The sequence below is a fragment of the Archocentrus centrarchus genome, chromosome 23 (assembly GCF_007364275.1).
Source record: "Archocentrus centrarchus isolate MPI-CPG fArcCen1 chromosome 23, fArcCen1, whole genome shotgun sequence".
NCBI lineage: Eukaryota > Metazoa > Chordata > Actinopteri > Cichliformes > Cichlidae > Archocentrus > Archocentrus centrarchus.
In genome coordinates this window covers 2906725-2927246 of record NC_044368.1, presented here as the reverse complement: position 1 = coordinate 2927246, position 20522 = coordinate 2906725, and the positions used below count along the sequence as shown (strand labels likewise).

The window sequence follows — 20522 nt, the reverse complement described above, 5'->3', positions numbered from 1 at the left end:
TGCATTGTGTATACTCATGCTTTATTTGATTGTGTATAATTTAGCCTTTGTTTTTGTCATTTATGTGATTTACGATCTTTAGAAATTCCGCGAGTACCTGGAAGGAAGTAATCTTATTTCCAAACTTCAGGCTAAACATGATATATTAAAGAAAGCGCTGGCAGAGGGTAAGACTCACAGAGAGGCTTCTTTAGTGCTATATTTGGTCAGACAGACTCTGATCTGCATTACTTGGCTTTTAAATCTTCTCCTTTTCTTCTCTTGTAGGGTACAAAGCTGAACTGCTGACTACCAGGTAAGGCGTTTTCCCTCCACATCAGTAATAAGTGCTGCTTCTCTTCCCCGTGCTTCAGTTTGAGCTCTATGAGACTGAGACCCTGCTCTTTCTCTTTCTTTCTCCTTTTTGTGCTCATTGCAGTCGTGGGCGGAAGAACTCCCACAGCAAGCACCAGGTAGAGTTTTACTTCATCCAGACTTTGGAGGATGTGGGGAGCACATGTTCTCCTCAGTAGAGTTTTAAACTGTTTGGAGCAAGTGAAGAAGTTTTATGAGATAGGATGAGGCTGCGGTAGTCAGGAGCACAGCCTGGAAATAATTTGTATGAGATGCATGAGATCATATTTAATCAGGGGTTAAATGAACAATTTGGGATTTGAAGGGAAAAGTGGTCCAGAGGTGTGTAACCAATGAGGAGAACCTTGGTTTTGCTTCCACTGAGCTGAAGTAGGATTAGTAGTGTAAAGCAGGGTGTCATCTACATAGCAATAAAAGTGTATTAACCCTGCCCTCAAAACAACAAGCTTAAGAGTCATCTCTATTAATTTACCCTTAGTTTCACCTGTCCCTCTACCTGCACCCTGTAAGACACTACTCAGGGCAGAAAAATAACTCCTTGAATATTTATTACATACTTTTTGAACCAGTGTTAGCCTAAAATATGGCAGGACAGTACTATTATTAGTGAAGCTGTATATGTAAGTATATGTATTTATCATAAAATACTACATCATCTATAGTTTTACAATAATAAAGCAATTTACCCTACATTTCTCTTTTCTACTTAGCTAACTACTATGTTAGTGCACCAATAGCCTCATGATCAAGACCTAGACCATGCAATTGCAATGTTTTTGCATACATATCCATTGGTGCATGTCTGCAACCTTCCCAACATTTCCTGTCTAATATTGCTACATATAATACACAAGATATTAAAACTGGTCAATTTCCAATTAAACTAAAACCATTTAGACAACATAATGGCTTTAAACCCACTTGGAAATAAATCTGTGGTTACTCAGATTTATGAGAGGATCTCTTGTCTGGTCTTATCTATAATTAAAGGCCTGTGAGATCATGATCTAAATTTAAAACTGGATGACTACATGGGATTCAAGCCCTCATTTTTCTCTGCCATAATGTGGAAAGTGCCATTGTGCAAAAATGAACCCTTCTCCACATTTTCTGAACATGCCGCCAAATCTCTCAGAGGTGATTAAGAATCTTCCCATTTGGACATCCTAACCTTTAAAAAAAAAAAACTCATTACATTTGCAGTACGATGTATTGTGTGACTACTTTATTATTTAGCTTTCCTTTTTTCTGTAGTAAGCATGTGTTTTTCAAAATTCAATTTCATGCAACTTCAAAATAAATGCAGTGTCATCCCTAAGTGTGCACTCTGATTGTGTTTTTACAGGATTCAACCAAAGCCATACCCTTGCTTGTGGAGAGCTGCATCCGCTACATCAACCTGCATGGTGAGTGTCAGTGCAGCTCTGACCGGTGTGAAATAAATGCTGTAGTGACTGATGCTGATGGATGAAGGGCTAAAAACAGAGAAAGGGATAAAGGCTTTGTTAGTATAAAAGACCTGGAAGGTATGAATTTAATTTACCAAAGTCTTTTCTCCTGCTTGCCATGGGCAGTAACACTGGCTCTAAAATGTTTTTGTGTGTGATTGTGGGCAGTCAGGAGATGTTTTACACTTATAAACTAAAAGTGGGACATTGTGAATAGTGCTGCAGGAGGCATTTAAATCCTTTTTGTTGATCACATAAAGCCGCCTAAATCTTAACTGTCAAACTCTCGTGTTGGCATCTTTTCACTCTCTTCACTCTGCAAACAACAAAACTGCATCACAGCCAGCATCTGACAGCTGAACAAGTACAAAACAGTGACTTCATTTTAATTCAGTCATTCCCAAGCTGCTGCTGATAAAATCATTGTTTTATAATTATGATATAAATCTGAATCTAGCCTTATAATCAACACGCTCTTTTCTACATTGTGCTTTTCAGTGTATAAAATTTTTTAAAATGTGTTATTCGTGTATATTCGTATCCAGGTATATTTCACATTTTAATGAATCCAAATCAAAAGTAAAAAAGGGGGAGAAATGGGATTCATTCATAAATAACTGTCACCCATATGGTGACGATTGGTCACTATATGATTACTTTAGACAGCGGAGATTGTCAACAAAAATTTAATTTATACTCTCCGCACTCTTTTTATCCACCAATGAAATACAAAAAAACAATTCATGGCTGGCTCTCAAGAGCTCATAGCCAGCAACTGATTGCTTATTCAGCAATGGAAGTTCAAGATCCCTAGGCTAGCAGCTAGTAATCCAAGTTGGCAGCTGTCAATCCTGATTGGCTAACAGTTAGTATTTTTAAGTAGTTAAAGGAGTAGTTAAAGGGTTGCTAGTGACTGAAGTTGGTGACAGACCCAGCGGTTTATAAGAGCAGGCATATGAAACACGAGACTCATGGGTTAATTAGCCGAGCTCAGTGTTTGGTTAACTTATCTGATGAGATAGATATCCTTACTCTGTCTTGTCAAGTCATTCCTCTGCTGTTCCTAACAGGTCTTCAGCATCAAGGCATATTCCGGGTTTCAGGATCACAGGTGGAAGTCAATGACATCAAGAACTCGTTTGAAAGAGGTGAGAGGTCAACTGGAAGGTAGCCTGACTGTGACCGTGATAAGTAAGCTGGTTAACCTGTATTTCTGCCTCTCGTCCAGGTAACGACCCGCTGATTGATGAGGAGAGCAACCACGACATCAACTCTGTGGCTGGAGTGTTGAAGCTGTACTTCAGGGGTTTGGAGAACCCACTGTTTCCCAAGGACCGGTTTAATGACCTCATCTCCTGTGTCCGTAAGTACCACAGACATACACTGAATTGTCCATGATGTCCATGAAGACTGTAAAACTATTTCAGAGAGCTGGTTTCATCACAGAGAACCAGAAACCCACAGCTCACAGTGTTCAGGACACCAAATATTTTAATGCTTCAGAAAAGAATCACAGTCAAGTTCTTCCACACCAAATTTGCTCATCCGTGTCTTTATGGATCTTGCTTTGCCATTCCCAGATTGTCCCAAATGTCTTGGTATGCTAAAGCATTAAGAGTTCCTTTCACTGGATCTAAGGGGCTGAGCCCAACTCCTGAAAAACAACCCCACACCATAACCCCCCCACCACTCAACTTTGCACAATGCAGTCAGACAAGTATCCAGACTTGTCCATCAAATTGCCAGATAGAGAAGCGTGATTCGTCACTCCAGAAAACACGTCTCCACTGCATCCAACAGTTTGTATTGAGCAGCTGCTCTGCCATGGAAACCCATTCCATGAAGCTCTCTGCACACTGTTCTTGAGCTGATCTGAAGGCCACATGAAGTCTGGAGGTCTGATTGCAGAAAGTTGGCGATCGCTGCACATTATGTGCCTCAGCATCCATTGACACCACTCTGTCATTTCTTCATGGCTGAGTTGCTGTCACTTCCAATTGCTTCAACTTTGTTGGAATATTTAGTAGTAGAAGCAGTCTGCATGCCTAGGTGCATGGTTTTATACACCTGTGGCCATGGAAGTGTCTGGAACATCTGAAATCCATGATCTGAATTATTGGTGAGTGAATACTTTTGGCAGTATAATGTAGCAAATAATCCAAACCGCGCAGTGACATATTAATGACTATAACTTCATTTTATGGCCGGGTTCATCTCAAACATTCCCTTGGCTGAAGTTTGATGCCTTTTTGGTGTTTTCTTTCTGCCATTTGATGGTATTTGATGTCCATGAGGAATCATCAAATGTAGCTTAATCACACCATCATTCTCACTGAAAAAGCAGGCAGTGTTTTAGGAGAAGTTGAGGGGAAATATGACCACCTATCACTCCTAATAAGAAGTTAATTAAAAGTGAAAGGTGCAGCACCTCAAAGGTCAGTACTGTCAGCACAGCTTGTTGTTGGTCAGCACTGCATATTTACAGGTTAAAGCTTAGCTCAGTGTATTCCTACTTATACCTGATTTCTTCTCTGAGTCAATAATCTCAACACATGGCTGTGGTACAAATTAGTGTGACCTGCACTATTTGAGGAAACCAGTATGTCCATTCTACATCTCAGACTGGGGGTATAAACTTACCTATGAAACATTTATATTTATGGATTAGACTTTTTTTTTTTTGCAAATGTCTAGAGTGTAATGTGCCAGAGTCAGCTTTATTTATTATCATTTGTTAAACAAATACTCAGGTATACAGTATATATGCACATCTTTCAGATGTTGTACACTCACCTATCACCTATCATTGGACTCTCTTTTGACTTCAGAGTTGCTTTAATTCTTCACGGCACAGATTCAACAAGGTGCCGGAAATATTCCTCAGAGATTTTGGTCCATATTGACATGACAGCATCACACAGTTGCAGCAGATTTGTCGGCTGTACATCCATGATGTGAATCTCCCGTTCCACCACATCCCAAAGTGCTTGGTTAGACTGAGATCTGGTGACTGTGGAGGCCATTTGACTACAGTGAACTCACAGTCTGGGCATTTAAATGATGCTCAGTTGGTATTAAGGGGCCCAAAGTGTGCCAATAAAAAATCCCCCACACCATTACATCACCAGCAGCCTGCACCATTGATGCAAGACAGGATGGATTCATGCTTTCATGTTGTCCACACCAAATTCTGACCCTACCATCTGAAACTGAGACTCATCAGACCTGGTCGCATTTTCCAATCTTCTGTTTTCCAGTTTTGAGCCCATTCTTAACTGACACAAGTGGCATCTGGTGTGGTCTTCCACTGCTGTAGCTCCCCTGCTTCAAGGTTCAACATGTTGTGCATTTATGCTGCTTTTCCACTAGTACCTACTCACCGCGACTCAACTCGGTTTTTAGGGTCTTCCATTAGGTGGTAGTACCTGGTACCAGGTACGTTTTTAGTACCTACTCATTCGTGGTTCCAAGCACACTGAGTCAAGCTGAAAATGTGACATCAGCACAGTGCATGCCACTGATTGGCCAGGAAGTGATGTCACTAGATAACTCATGAGAGCAACCCCTTCACAAGAATCACAGGACTTTCAGGCCGCCTTGCTGAGGCGGTACTCCATTGTAAATGAACCAAACCAAGTAGAGTAGAGTCGAGCCGAGTAGGTACTAGTGGAAAAGAGGCATTAGAGATGCTCTTCTGCACACCTTGGTTAATGAGTGGTTATTTGAGTTACTTTTGCCTTCCTATCAGCTTGAAACAGTCTGGTCAGTCTCCTCTGACCTCTGACATCAACAAGGCATTTTCTGCCGGAGGACGGCTGCTCACTGAACAGTTTCTCTTTTTCGGATCTTTCTCACTTTTCTTCTCCATTCCGATGCTCAGTTTGAATTTCTGCATGCTAAATGCTTGCATGTGATTGGCTGATTAGACATTTGTGTTAATAAGCAGTTGAACATGTGTGCCTGAAAAAGTGCACATGACCTATAATAAAAAGTAAATTGACTGGTACTTACATTCCTCCATAAGTTGCTTTATTATATTTCCTTAAGAACTTTTTACCTAGGACGCACTCTGGGGTTGAAGGAGACTTCACTGTGTGGGTAGGAGGAGCCAGGGATTGAACTACCAACCTTCTGATTAGTTCTAGTTTCTATACACTAGCTTGCACATGGTGAGCATGCATGAGCTATGTGTAAACAGAAGCCGCAGTTCACTTAACAGGCGAAGTTAAGTAGAGCTCCACCTAATTGGGTCCAGTTAATTGTGTGGTGTAGGTGCAGTGAAATGTGAGCAGAGCCAGCAGCGAGTTATTCGTGTTGCAGTGAAATGTTCGAATCATCTGACTGATTGTGAAACTCGACTTTCACTTGCTCTAACACTTGAGAGTGAACCGTTTGTGCGGCTTCCATCTGCTGCAGTGAAGCTCAGCACGAATCTCTGTCTATCTATTCAGCCCACACGCAGTCACTTTCCCTCTCAGTTTCCTCATCTTTGTTTCTCGTTAGTGTCTCTTTGTCTCTCTGAAACCCATCCCCTCCTCAGCAGAGACACGGAGCTGCCTGCTTCCCTTTCTGCAGCACCAACTGGTGTGTTTCAGGATGTGTCATCTTGTTACAGACTCCTCCTGTCGTCTCGGGGATTCATAATAACTTCAGACTATGTGCATTTTCCTGCTGCAGGAATAGAAAACTTGTATGAGAGAGCGCAGTGCATCCGTAAGATCCTGTTGGGTGTCCCGAGGGCGACGCTGGTGGTGATGCGTTACCTGTTCGCCTTCCTCAACCAGTGAGTATCCACTTACACAAACCAGGCCCTCACAGCTTATGATAATTGCCCATTTTTATGTTTTCCCAGCTAGGCAGGGAGAGGCCTCTCTAGTAGTGAAAGGGGTTCGAAGTGCACACTTGTATAGATGATAAAACACAGCTCATTTTGCTTCTGCAGCCTCTCAAATAAATATAGAATGAGAGAGCAGCATGGAGAGGCAGGAGGTGTGAACAGGAAGTGTGATGAGCTGGTGCGATGTACCAGCCGGGTGATGTACTGGTGTGTTTAGTAGCAGGGCTCTGAAATGCATTCAGCTACAGTGTTATTAAACCAGGAGCTTCACGGTCGAGCGCAGTGGAGACATTTCCATAACTATTTAAAATGAAAGCTGCAATAATAGAAAAGTCCCAGAGTTTATTGGATACAGCCTTTTAACTTCAGGACTGTATTCAGGGAAGCATTTTTAAAACAATAATTTAATGGGCAAACACAAAGCAGAGCACCACATAATGAGCTGTGGAGTCGTAACTTTCAGGAAATTTGCTGAATGGTTTTACAGCACCAAAGACAAAGTTAGATGTTATCAGAGCAAGAGGGTTATAATCTTAAGCCCTAAAATTAGAAATGATAAAAATAAATGAATGAATGTTTTTAAATAAAATAATTCCAAAAAAATGTATGATTTTTTTTTTTTTTTACAGTGAGGGATGGGGCACAAACATTTTAATGTAAATGCTTTACTTATTTTTAAAAGCTATAAGCAGATCAAACATTACAAAAACCTTTCAAATTAAGCCAAAGAACAAAGTAAGAATAAGAAAACCATGAAAAGGTTTCTGGTTGCAGCTTCCACATTTGAATATTTTAGGTTTTTCTCACTATTTTTTGCCACTGTAAATTGTTCTCAACCAGACTCCATCCAATAAAGCATCAATTTAAGACCATACTGGATTTATAACAAATACAAACCTAAAGCAGCTGATTTCTGATTTTTTACTAATCTATAAGGTCATCTGTTAAATTAGCACCAACTCAAACGCATCAAAAGGAAAACTTTTGGATAATCTTTTAGTCATTTTTCAAGCTACATTAAAAAAAAATCATTGTATATGATAATAAATTAAATATTTTTGGGGTTTTGGAGGCTGCTACTTTGATAAAACAAAACATCTGATGATGCAAACAGAAGCATTCATATTTTTATTATTTTATTATTCTCTCATATAATATCATAGAACCGTGGTGAGAGCCATAACATATTATTTAAATTTTTCTGGGTTTCAATTAGAGCTGCAACAATTAACTGTTCAGTTTATGTAATGGTCCTTATTTGTCTGATTTTAGGCAAAAATATCAAATATTCACTGCCTATGTAAAGATGTGATGGCTTTAATTGTCTTTTTTGACCGTAAACCTTCTTTTTACTCTTATGCATGAATCCAAACCTAAAAGTGGCTTTTAGACATCTGCATGGTCACCTTTTGAAGTCAGCAAATAACACCGTGTCTAACTGGAGGCTTTTGCATAATTAATCTTTTGAGTCATATTTAGGCAATAAAAACGGGAACAGTTGCTGTTTTTCTTTGTCTTATATGAAGCTAAATTTATTTTAAGGTTGTGAACTGTTGATCAGACTAAAAGAAGTATCACAGAAACATGATTACATAAGAAACTAACTGTTGTGATGCTGTGGGTCTCAATGAGCAGCTCATTTTTAAACATTCATCATTTAAACATCAAGATTTTATGTTTTATTTTATGGAAAAATTTCAGCTCCCTTCTTCTCCAACTAGACTCCATTAAAATAATATTAGGAAAACAGTTTTCCTCCTTTTTTTTTCAGCTCTCACTTCCTTCTTCCTCCCTTCTTTGGCCTAACTCAGCTTTCAGAGGAGTATATTTTCTCCACGAGAGCCACATTTCTTAAATATAATTATATGAAAAAAATTAGGAGAAAAAGTTAAAAGTTGCATTTTTCCAGACAGCTGGTAATGTTCTGCCACATTTCCCATGTTTCTGCAGCCTTTCCCAGTACAGCGACGAGAACATGATGGATGCCGGCAACCTGGCCATCGTGTTCGGCCCCACCCTCCTGCCGACGCCGGACACGCTGGACCAGGTGGCCTGCCAGGCGCACGTGAACGAGGTCATCAAAACGGTCATCCTTAACCACGACAACATCTTCCCTGACACCAAGGAGCTGCCCGGTCCAGTTTACGAGAAGTGTATGACCGGAGACCAGTACTGGTGAGCCTCAGGATCTTATTTTTTTAATTAGGCTCTAATTGGAATTGCTTCAATTATTATTATTATTATTATTATGTACAAAAGCAAATTACTTGGTGAGGATATAAACATGAGCCCCAATCATGTGTTTGACGTACATACAAGAAATTTGATACACAAATGTAACATCTTAAGACAGAAATACAGTAAAAGTCTCTTTGAACTGTATCCTTAACTCAACAGGAAGTCTAACGTTTGGAGTTAAATATCAAATTTTGATGTCATCTTTGCCACTTCCAGGCGTTGCACTAACTCCTCCTACAGATTCAATCCAATAAATTTATATCCATATTCATACTTACTCATATTTGGTCAATCAAAACTAAACACTAAATGATGCTAAATTGTGATGTAAGCTTTTGAGTTTTCATTGGAGGGCGTGTCCGTGGTAACACATGTATGAAATTGTTCTAACTCAAAATGCAAATTCTGCATTTTTTCACACTGGGTGTGCAGAGATGTTTTCAGTTATGTGCAGCTGTTTAATTTTTGATATGTTTTTCTTAGTTTTCCTCCATTTCCACGGCCTTCACCTTTTTCCAGGCTGCTGCTGGAAATAAGAAGGACACCAGTACAGCCTGGCCCTGGTTCAACTTAAGTTGATATCTCAAACATAGATGCTTTGGTCACAAAGTCTTAGCTCTTCTCTGTGTCCTCATGGCTTTAGTTACATTTGAAAGGCTTTAAGCTGTTTTTGAACACAGGAAAATAAGTTTGAGTACCTTTAAAAGGTGCAGAAAAAAGATGCTGCAGAATTTGCTTGTGAATTTAAACATTTTCAGGTTTTTTTTATTGTCACAGTAACCTGGTGGTAGTTGTCTGTATATCAGTATCAGTACTGCAAATAGGAAGTCCTGCATGCCTTTAATGGTGTTTAATGTAAACAAATATAGGTAAACTGCAGGGTGGGGCCTTTGAATAGATGGAGCTGTCGGTTTTAACGGACCCCCGGCAGCCTGTCAGGAACATGTGGTGTTAGAGCAGGCAGTAATCCTTCTGCTGTGGGAAACCTCCTGCAGCTTCTCTGTTCCCACCATCATCTGAATCTCGACATACTGCCGCAGCCGTAAACGTCCTCAGACTCTGATGAGCCGGCTCGTCTCCCGCTGTGCATGCTTCTCCCTTTGTTCCCACACTGAATGGAAGGGTGTGTGTCAATCTGCTGCTTCTTCTTCTTGCAGCGAGAGCCCGTTCAGTGAGCCGGGAGCGTTGGAGGAGGCCGAGCCCGACGCCGGCACCGAGACCCAGACCAGCGACGAGGGTACGCGTGACCCCTGACCTTCACACAATCGCCCACACTCCCATACGCGCACTCCCTCGTGGTGGTGGAGAGTGGTTGCTACGGCAACAGCAGCCATGGAAACACTACCACCACCACTACCCTCCCTCCCTCTTTTTATCCACACCTCACCCAGCCTCCCCTCCTTCCTTCTCATCGCTCCATCTGAATTAATAGAAAAGACTCTTTTTAAATCTCTTTTCTGATTGGTGGAGCAGTGGGAGGAACAAAGCCTCAGAGACAGTTGACTGACAAGTTCAGGTTCACCTCCAGTTCAACGGCTGGCTCTTATCTTCACCTCCTCCTCCTCCTCTTTTCTCTCCCTGTCTCCTTGGCAGAGGGTGAAGCTGTGGAGGCGGTGGCGAGGTTCGACTACGTGGGCCGGTCGGGCCGCGAGCTCTCCTTCAAGAAGGGAGCCTCCCTGCAGCTCTTCCAGCGCGCGTCACATGACTGGTGGGAGGGCCGGCACAATGGTAACCACGGCCTGGTACCTCATCAGTACATCGTGGTGAAGGACAGGCGAGTGCACAGCCCGAGATGGTTTGTACACATCAGAAACATGGAACAAGTTAAAATAGCTGCAACACAGTCTGAAAATATTTTAATACGTAAATAAAATAATCAAAATTTTACAGTAAAATGTGCTTAAACAATGAAAACGATGATTTTCAGTATGCATTTGCTCACTCAGACAAATACATTTTTGTCTTTGCAGGCTTCTTACATTATTTCTTTGGTTTGGGTCTTTATAAACCTGTAAAATGGAGTTTATATATTGCAGCAAATGTTAGATAATTACAAATGTGTTTTTAATGCATCATTAATTTATACTATTAACCAGAATTACGTACAACTATCTTTACATTTATTATCATTTTCAAATACAGGCATTTAATTTTCTAAAAACATTAGAAAACATCCATAAATTGGTTGATATAGCTACATAGGTGTACAAGATAAAGTTTTGCAAATATATAAAGTAATTTTAATTTTAGAGTTTTTGCGTGTTACATCATCATGGTGTAACATGTATTTTTATATCTCATAAGATGACTGCAGATAGCTACAAAACATTGGCATGCATTTGTGCATGTTTCCAACTTGAGCTATCATGAAATTTAACATTTCAAGATAATTAAAATTGTTAATTTTCAAAATTTTGTTTACTTGTTTTTGTTTCCTATATGAATATAGATTTTCTTGATTACTTTTATCTTCAGTTTTACATTTTATAAAATTACAATGTAATCTTATCATAGCATAAACAGTGTTTGTATGGTGTAATGTGTGGGGGGTATTTTCTTCCACAGTGTGTCTTTTGTCCTGTCTCTCTCCCCCCTCACAGCAGATGACCCCCCTCCCTGAGCCTGGTTCTGATGGAGGTTTCTTCCTGTTAAAAGGGAGTTTTTCCTTCCCACTGTCACCAAGTGCTGCTCACAGGGGGTCATTCTGACTGTTGGGTTTTCTCTGTATTATTGTAGGGTCTTTACCTACATAAAGCTCCTTGAGGCGACAGTTTGTTGTGATTTAAATAAAATTGAATTGAATTTGTTTGCAAAGTTTACAGTAATTTTACATGTTTTTAACTAATGTGTTTCAAATATTTAGTCGAACATTTTAAAATTATTTTTTCTTTGGTTATGTGTGGGATGTTAATATATATATATATATATATATATATATATATATATATATATATATATATATATATATATATATATATATATATATATATATATATATATATATATATATATATATATATATATATATATATATATATATACAAACACACCCACTGATATGTGTATGTATAATTTTTCATATGTGTGTGTGTATCCAAGCCTTTGACTGGTACTGTATAATAATTGAGATTCATGTTTATCTAGTTTTGAAGTTACAATATTTTCTTCAGAAACAAGATAAAGTGGATACATTGTGCACAGAAATGGTGTAAACAGTATTCTGAAATGTTGAACCTTTTAAAGCTTTGAAAGCTTTCTTTGTAGAAGTTCTTGTTAACATAAGTGGCTCATTAGACTCATTGACGAGCTGCAGTGATGGATTTGGGTGGACTGCTGCTCACTGGATTGCACACCTTGTTGATTAACAGACTGATTGGGCTGAGGCAGTCACTAGCCACATGCTATTGATCAGTTAATTGATGATTGGTATGTTGTGCTAGTTCAGCTCTCCTGTTTCCAGAGTGATTTGTCCTGATTGAGAGTCTGTGTCTTCAGGGCCGACGCTATGTCAGACACACTCAGTCAGAAAGCCGACAGCGACGGAGGAAGCAGCAGTACCGATGACAAGCGGTCCAGGAGCGAGCTGAGCTCCCCGACCGACATGAGACCTCCAGAGACCTACAACAGGTCTGTCATGTAAGACACCTTTCATTATCATGACACGAGAGAGAGGATTTTGTGCGGTGTGTTTTAAGCCCATTTTCCATCCTGTTCTCTCACCTCTAAAAATACCTGCGAATCTCATCATGCTGGTGTCACAGCTGTTCTCATGTGACCAGTTTCCCCATCTGCAAACTCCAGACACCTTTTATTTTATTCACAGTCATCCCTCACAACACGTCAAGGAAGGCAACCCAAGTGCTAATCTGTGCAAGAGGTTTAAGAAGCATTCAGTGGCAGTATGACAATGTGAACATGCTTTCATTAGAGCAAAAATCTTGATATTATCAGTGCAATTCTGATATTATTGGAGATAAAGATTGATCTGATATGTGTATAAGCTGTATAGCTGTATGTTATCAGACATTAAAAAGTCCTACAGCCCATTATGGAGTAGATTTTATTGTCAGAGGGTGTACAAGAGACAAGAGCCTGTTTGTACGTCTGCATAAGCTTCAGTAGTGGAAAGAAATAACTGAATATCTACGGTGACTATAAACTCAGAAGAGTGTTTAGAGAGGTCGAGACAGAAAGCTGTTTTCCCACAGACTTCTATAGGACTGGAAGTTGTTTTGTAACCACACCTATTGCCGTCTAGTGGCCTTTGGTTAGGTTTTCAGGCATTTCTGCACTGGCTCCATTATTCCGACCTAGAAGCTACAGCCATGTTTTATGCTGTGTATGGTTATAGGAGCATCTCCATGATTTTCTGGTTCATCTGCAGTGGAAAAAAACAAGAAGCTCCCAAGACTAGACCTTTTGAGAGGCCAGTTCTGGCCCCCAAGCCCTATATTTGACACCCTTGTAATTCTCTGAAATCCCAAGTGTCACTTAAGTCTCCTACGATCACATGTTAGAAGCTGAATCTATAAAATCCATGAAACTATTTCATTATTTAAGATAAAATAAATGTCAAAGATGTTTTGCTGTAAGCAGAAACTGCTGAAGCAATTAGACGAACGGGCCTGTCCCCGATTGTCTGGTATAGAGGTTACCCGAATTCTCGCTTTATTGGGAGCCCTTTCACATCTTCAGCAGGTATCTCAGGGTTGCTCCTCAGCCTTCGACTGAGTGGGGCAGCAAAGGCAAGGTTAGCCTTCCCATTTTTCTCCAGTTTCTTCAGTTGCTTGGGCTCCAAGCCAGTGAAACAAAAGCGGCCGCATGCCAGCTTTTCTCAATGGCCTCATCAACCAGATCTTGGTACTTGGATAGCCTGTCCTGTTAGGGCACCTTGAGCTTAACTAGACAAGATAATCAAGTCTGGATGGAGCGTGGTCACTGCCACTTCTGGGAAGACGAGCTTCTTTCTGAGATCGACTTGCATCTGTCAGAAGCCTGGTGCAACATAGAGGGCAGGTTCTCCAAAGGGAAGATAATATGTGGTTAAATAGTTGCTGATTATGATTTGTCTAATTTTACCTGAGCTCATGCTGGTCGTACTTATCACTGACAGCCACAGGAGGAAGCGAACCGACGGTTTATTCCGCCGCCCCCTCTGCCGCTCTAACGACAACCACGGGAATGGCAATGTGATGGAGCGCAGCTCTCCACCGGTGACGGGTCACTTCAGCCCCAGGGAGCTGCTGCTGGGACGGGGTCAGGGCTTGACCCCGCCCCTGGACAGCCCAGAGCGCCGCCGCCGCTCTGCAGCCGTGACCATGACGGTGAGCCGACACGATTCGCTGCGGAGGCCGGAGGACACGCCGATCCGACGCTCCAACAGCGGGCAGCACGGCTTTGGAGACTCCCATCGATCTAGAGCTCTTGACCCTGAGGCACTGGCACAGGTACACCAACACAACATGTAATAAAGTTAGCACGAGCATTTCCAACTCCAGAAATACAAGATAAATAATATTAATAATCTTTCTCTGCAATGTTTGGAGGTACTTGGAAGCGCTGGAACATCTTATTTTTATAACCAGGTTAGAGAGAGATCTGAAAACAGCAGAAATTCACTTATCTACCTCCAATCGAAATTCTAAATGAGGGACTGAGTAACACCTTTATATCAGTGAGTCAGTGACACTGATGGTATTAGACTCTAAAAAATCTCAGCTACAACTCTGCCAGAGCTGAAGCACAACAATGACACATCCATTTTAATCACAGTAGTACCAGGACGCCTCTCCAGTTTGTGTGCCCGGCTTCTTAAAGCGTCGCCAGCGGGAATAAATGCAGCTCAGTTCTGTGTCAGGAAAGACTTAAAGCTGTACAAGCAAAGTTTAAGAGATTTTAGACCAAAATAAGTCAAACTGGTCATTTTTACCACAAACTATCAGTGTTTCTGCAGCTCTAAATTAGCCATCGCAGGTTTCCAGAAGTCTTAGGCTGAAGTTTGCGTTTCCTTATTTTCTCTCATATTAGGACAACGTTCAGATAATGAGGTCAGTGCTAAAGCAAACACTCAGTTTCAGACAACAAGTGCTTCATCATTAGGAACTAATATTGTTATCTCATAGCCCCGCCCATCTGCTGTTTGGAGCAACCAATCAGAAGAAATTTAACTGTCAAAATCACGAGAGTGTGGTTGGTTTATGATAAGACACTCACTTTCAGAGTTTTTTCTACTCTTGGCTCTGTATGATGTCAGTGAGAGGTGATGTCACTAATATGATCTCATAGCCACACCCACCAGCTGTTCAGACCTTCTGTTTGCGACAGGTAGCCCATAAAAAAGTGCATTTAAAGGAAGAGGATAAACTGAGGCTGCTCAACAACAAAAAATAAAATAAAATACTCAGTACTGAGATCATTAATGTTCAACACGATTACTCAGACTCAGGAAAAATAGTGGATTTATTAAACTTTCAAATAAAATATCTTTTTAATTAAGTGGATTTAAATGAACTGTGCTAAATAAATTTAAATAAATAATTTTTTTTGGCAAAAAAAGGATGTGCAGAAAGGGAAACAAGACCATTACTGGAGCACAATAACAGCTTCATCTTGAGTTTCTCATTTTAATAATCAGTAAAAGCTGAAGTTGAATTAGAATGAACTGATTCATAAAAATTAAATGACTTGTACAACTCAAAGAGAGGATAAGATAAATAAAGATTATTTTAAGCTTTGCATTTTGCAAAGCTACTTTCCCGGAAAGGAATATAAATGCTCCCCTTCAGTATACGTGAACTTCAAGTTCTCCGAGTGTAGCTTTGAGGAAAGCACACTGAAAGCACCAAAATCTCATTTAATGTGTAAATTTGTTCATATAAAACTATGAACTTGTTCTTTAATTGCCTGCAGGACATCGAGGAGACAGTGAGCGTGGCTTTGGGGGAGTTGAGGCAGTTGGAGCGGCAGGGCTGCCGGCCGGCCCCCGACGTGGTGCTGGACACCCTGGAGCAGGTGAAGAACGGCCCCGTAACCACCTGCTCCTCTGAGTCTCCCAGCCCGCACAGCACCCCCAGCACACCGGGCACACCAGGAACCCCCGGCACCCCCGGGACGCCTGGTACTCCCGGCACCCCGAGCCCCCTGAGTCCTCTGAGCCCCATCAGCCCACTCCCCGGACCTCCATCTGGACCTCCCAGACCTGCCAACCCATCCCCTGATGCTCTGGGTTCCTTCAAGCCAGTATCAGCTGCCCGCATGGGGGCTCCGCTGCGGCCCCCCGCCCTGAGACCCAAACCTATGGTCCCACCCAAGAGCAGCACCCCGCCTCTACCCCCACCGCTGGACAAATCCTGCACCATGTGAGCCAAACCAGGCCGATAAGAGGCTGAATCAGGCCTACCCGGGCCAAAAATGGGCCAGAAGAGGAGATCAGGGTACTGCTTAATGTTTATAATCAACATGAGGGTAGAAATTGTAGGAAAGATGAAAAAGGCTTTTAATGTAGTAATAAAATATAATATATGACATGACCTATGATATGATATGCCATGATATTTATGTGTCGTCAGGTTGGTGTGTACTCTCTTGGTGTGTAGGAGTTTACTTTCTCCATGTATCGAAGCATTTATCAAAGGTTAGCTGAAAGAACTGCTGATGAGGAGATGCAGGAACGAGCATGGGCGGAGCTTCCTGTGTGAGATCGTAATCAGAGAGAGATGGGGGGACCTGGGGGGGGGTGTAGTTCAGCTCTGATAAAAATGTAGTTTAAGTGATGTGACTGTTGCCAAAAAAAAAAAGGCTGCTGTTTTACTTAAAACAAACACGATTGGCTGCTGTGTCTACGATGAGTGACTCGATTGGGATGAGGACGCGGCAAAGGATGGCTCAACAACGTCTGCGGGACTTTATAATTTATTTTTTTAATTTTTTCACTCGGTTCAGCTGCTAAGCTCACTTGCACCTCAAAAAACAAAACAAAACAAAAAAAAAAACCACGAAAACGCCTCCTGAGGTGGTCAGTGAAAGAAAACTTATCTAACCAACGTCCAGCTACTTAATGAATGTTTCCTGTATTTTAACGACTGTTCAGCCATCTATTGAATGTTCGGTGAGCTGCGGCGGCGGCTCGCTAAACTTTTTAACAGCCTTTTTGTGTTTTCAGACGGGGAGGGGGGGAAACCTCACACCCAGGCCGGAGCTCCATCCAAACGGGGTGGTGGAGTGAGCGGTGGAGCTTGGATAGAGCTTTTTCTGGGGTGGGTGTATGATTTTTGTCCCTGTTTGTTTGCGAGAGGTTGTGAGTGTGTATCAGGGAGTGTTGGCGCCACATTAAGAAAAAGATATTAGAGGGAGAATTTATTTTAGCTTTTTAATTTTGAGAATAAAGTCAAATGTTAAGATTAAGGCGTTAACAGTGTATCAGTATGGACACATTATTCTGAGTTTATTCTCAAAACTGGAAATAGGATTTCAGGTTTATTCTCAATGTTTCTATCTTAAAATTTCAGCTTCATTCTTGAAATTTTTACTTTATTCTCAAAATGCTAAATTAAAGCAGAATTTCCTCAAATATTTTTTCCCTCAGTGTGACCCTGATACTCGCTGTAAAGTGTGTGTGTCTGTGTGTGTGTTCTGCTTGTCTGCCCTTGTTCTGCTCTCTTGTAAGTGCAGAAGTACTAGAATAGCATTAGACTATAGATAATTCATGCCTGCCAGGAGTGCCAGAACACGCGAGTGGAAGTTTGGGGAAAACGAGTGCAAAAAGCATGCCACTATCTTTGTGTTTTGTGTGTGTGTGTGTGTGTGTGTGTGTGTGTGTCAGAATACTGGTTTACCTGCTTGTTACACTGAAGTCACTAGTTAACCTTAAACTCACAATAAGCTAACAGGGTGGGGCTCTGTGTGTAAACGCCCAAAAAACACTTGAACAGCACACTGAATGTGGCCTCCAACCGGGCTGTGAGTGTGGTGATTAAAATGAAACATGACGTGCTGAGATGGGCTATGGATGCACATCTGCGTGCGTGTGTGTGTGTGTGTGTGTGTGTGTGTGTGTGTATGTATGTGAAAGTGCCTTTTTTTTTTTAAATCCTTTTTTGGGAAGTTGTGAATCCACTCACGCATGTCCTGAGCGAAGAGCAGCAGCACTCCGAATGAAATAATCATAAAGTGTTTAGTAGATTACTGAATTATGAATTCTAGCATTAACCCATTGTGAACATTGCACTTTGATGTATAGGACTGTGTACTTGGCATGTAGCATCATAACATGTTGGTGCATTTTAACTCAAAGGGGAGGTTTCTTTGAATGTGTTTGATAATAAAGGAAATGGTTTTTGTCTGTTAGTGTTGCTGTATTTGAAAACTGAGCTTCCTAATGACGAGCTCATATAGCCAAATGGATTGTATCAATGTGTTGTATTTATATTATAAATAAACCTAAACTAGCATTCAAGTCACTCATCGATTCGTTTCCTTCACTGTTTTTGTTTGAACATTCAATAAAAACCCAGATATGTTCTGTAAGTTGGTGTCATTTAACTTTTTCCCCACAAAGGATTTTGGTCACTGTCAGTATTGTAGTTTTTACCTTATTATACACACTCATGGGCCTCTTCATTAACTACTAGGGTTTAATATTTTTCCCGAAAATGACATGAATCAAATCCCGGGAAATGACGAGCCATTTCCCGGGAATCCCGGGAAAATGTTTATTTATTTATTTATTTTAATTAGGCCTTCTGTAGCCTGTGTCGGCCTTAACCTATTCTGATATTGTAGAGGTAGCTTTCCAGCTATGTCCTGTTATGCCCAGTAGGGGGTAACGTCGGCTTGATTAACGCAATAAAACCTACATCTCGACATTCAAGTGCTCGAGCTATGCGGTGTTGTATCGTTCCTCAACACTCCCTTAACAAATATAATTCGAATATTCCTCCATTGTACATGGAATTATACCAAGATATTTTACAACTGCTGGTGCAAAACAATACGGTTCATCTCCACAGCATTGATAAAGGCTCAGCCACGCTGTTGTGGCGACATCTGTTGCAATATATCTCCACCAGTGGAATGCTGTAATAGTCATTGAAAAGTTAACTACCGTACTACACTATAATATGGCATAACACAGGGCCTCGAGTAATGCACTACGACTTGGTCATTGCCATTCTGGCAACAGCAAATTTATAACACCGTGTCTGAGGGTTAAAGTAGGTTCGCTGTGAATCGTCTTTTGAAAAACTGGCCAATCCTTATAGCCTAAAAAATATACATTTTACTCAACTCCATTTTAAAAGCGAAATATGTTAAAGCAATCTATTTCATGATAATTTCTTCACACATTAGGCCCGTATCCTAATTCATGATTGTTAGTAAGCGGCTGCAAACGAGGAAAAGAAACACTCGAAGTTAAACAGATATTTCTTTATTGTTCAGGGCAGGCATATTTTATAGGCTATATAATGCAATATAACAATATATAATAATATAAAATTATATAATACAAAATACCTTAGGGTAAACACATTGCCTACGATTTCAACAAATTAAAGAGGAAAAAAGCACAACTGTGTAATACCTCTATTAAAACGCTTGAGATGAAGGCTGAAGCCTTAAACGGAGGCTGAACATGCCTGAAATGAAGAGTAATGCTTTTCGCATTAAACGAACCCTTCTCTCAATATTTCCTTAAATTTAACTTTCTGAAGCTTTCTTTTCTTTCTGAAAGTCAAATCGACGCGCGCGACTTTTTTCCCGGTTTCCCGTCTAACGTTTCCCGGGAAACGGGAAATGGTTCTGATCGCATTTCCCGGGAATCCCGGATGCCGGGATTAAACCCCATTAACTACACCTTGCTTGTAGATTTACCTGCAGATTTGTTGGCTGCACATCCACGATGTGAACCTCCCGGTGCTCTGAGTGCAGTGAACCGTGTCATGTTCAAGAAAGCAGTTCGAGATGATCTCAGCTTTGTGACACGGTGCGTTATCCTGCTGTAAGCAACAATACTCAGGTAGGCCAGTGTGCCAAGAAAATAACCCCCCCACACCATTACACCACCAGCAGCAGCAGCAGTCTGAACGGTTGATGCAAGGCTGGAGGGATCCATGCTTTCATGTTGTTTACACCAAATTCTCACCCTACCATCTGAATGTCGCAGCAGAAACTGACCTGGTAACATTGTTCCAGTCTTCTATTGTCCAGTGTTGGCGAGCCCGTGTGAACTGTACCCTCAGTTTCCTGTTATTTAAGAACAGGAGCGGCCCCCGGTGCGGTCTTCTGCTGCAGTAGCTCATCTGCTTCAAGGTTCAAATGTGCGTTCAGAGATTCTCTTCTGCATACCGATTGGAACGTGGTTATTTGAGTTACTGTCTGACCTCTGGCATTAACGAGGCATTTTGTCCCAGAGAACTGCTCACTGCACATTTTTTGCTGTTTTTCCGACCGTCCTCTGTAAACCATAGAAATGGCTGCGTGGGAAAATCCCAGCAGATCAACAGTTTCTGAAATATTTTCATACAACATTCAGTCACTTAAATCACCTTTCTTCCCCATTGAACTTCAGCATGTCTACATGTTTAAATGCACTGAGTTGCTGCCATGTGATTGGCTGATTAGACACTTGAATAGGTGTACCTAATAAA

The 20522-nt window shown here is 41.1% G+C and overlaps 1 protein-coding gene across 2 annotated transcripts in view; it reads left to right on the top strand.

The window, feature by feature from the left end:
• The window catches only part of LOC115773316 (SLIT-ROBO Rho GTPase-activating protein 1-like), a 52775-nt gene extending 36227 nt beyond the window's left edge, over positions 1-16548 (top strand). Inside the window, exons 11-23 of one of the 2 annotated variants that reach the window (XM_030719960.1) lie at positions 83-167; positions 268-295; positions 419-452; positions 1700-1760; positions 2873-2950; positions 3031-3165; positions 6480-6585; positions 8590-8814; positions 10035-10114; positions 10471-10672; positions 12373-12504; positions 13991-14324; positions 15787-16548. In XM_030719960.1, the coding sequence (XP_030575820.1) occupies positions 83-167; positions 268-295; positions 419-452; positions 1700-1760; positions 2873-2950; positions 3031-3165; positions 6480-6585; positions 8590-8814; positions 10035-10114; positions 10471-10672; positions 12373-12504; positions 13991-14324; positions 15787-16239 (1953 nt within the window). In that variant the 3' untranslated portion in view covers positions 16240-16548. Of the gene's footprint in view, positions 1-82; positions 168-267; positions 296-418; positions 453-1699; positions 1761-2872; positions 2951-3030; positions 3166-6479; positions 6586-8589; positions 8815-10034; positions 10115-10470; positions 10673-12372; positions 12514-13990; positions 14325-15786 lie in introns of both variants that reach the window. The other variant, XM_030719959.1, reaches the window with a different exon arrangement.
• The last annotated feature ends 3974 nt before the right edge of the window (positions 16549-20522 follow it).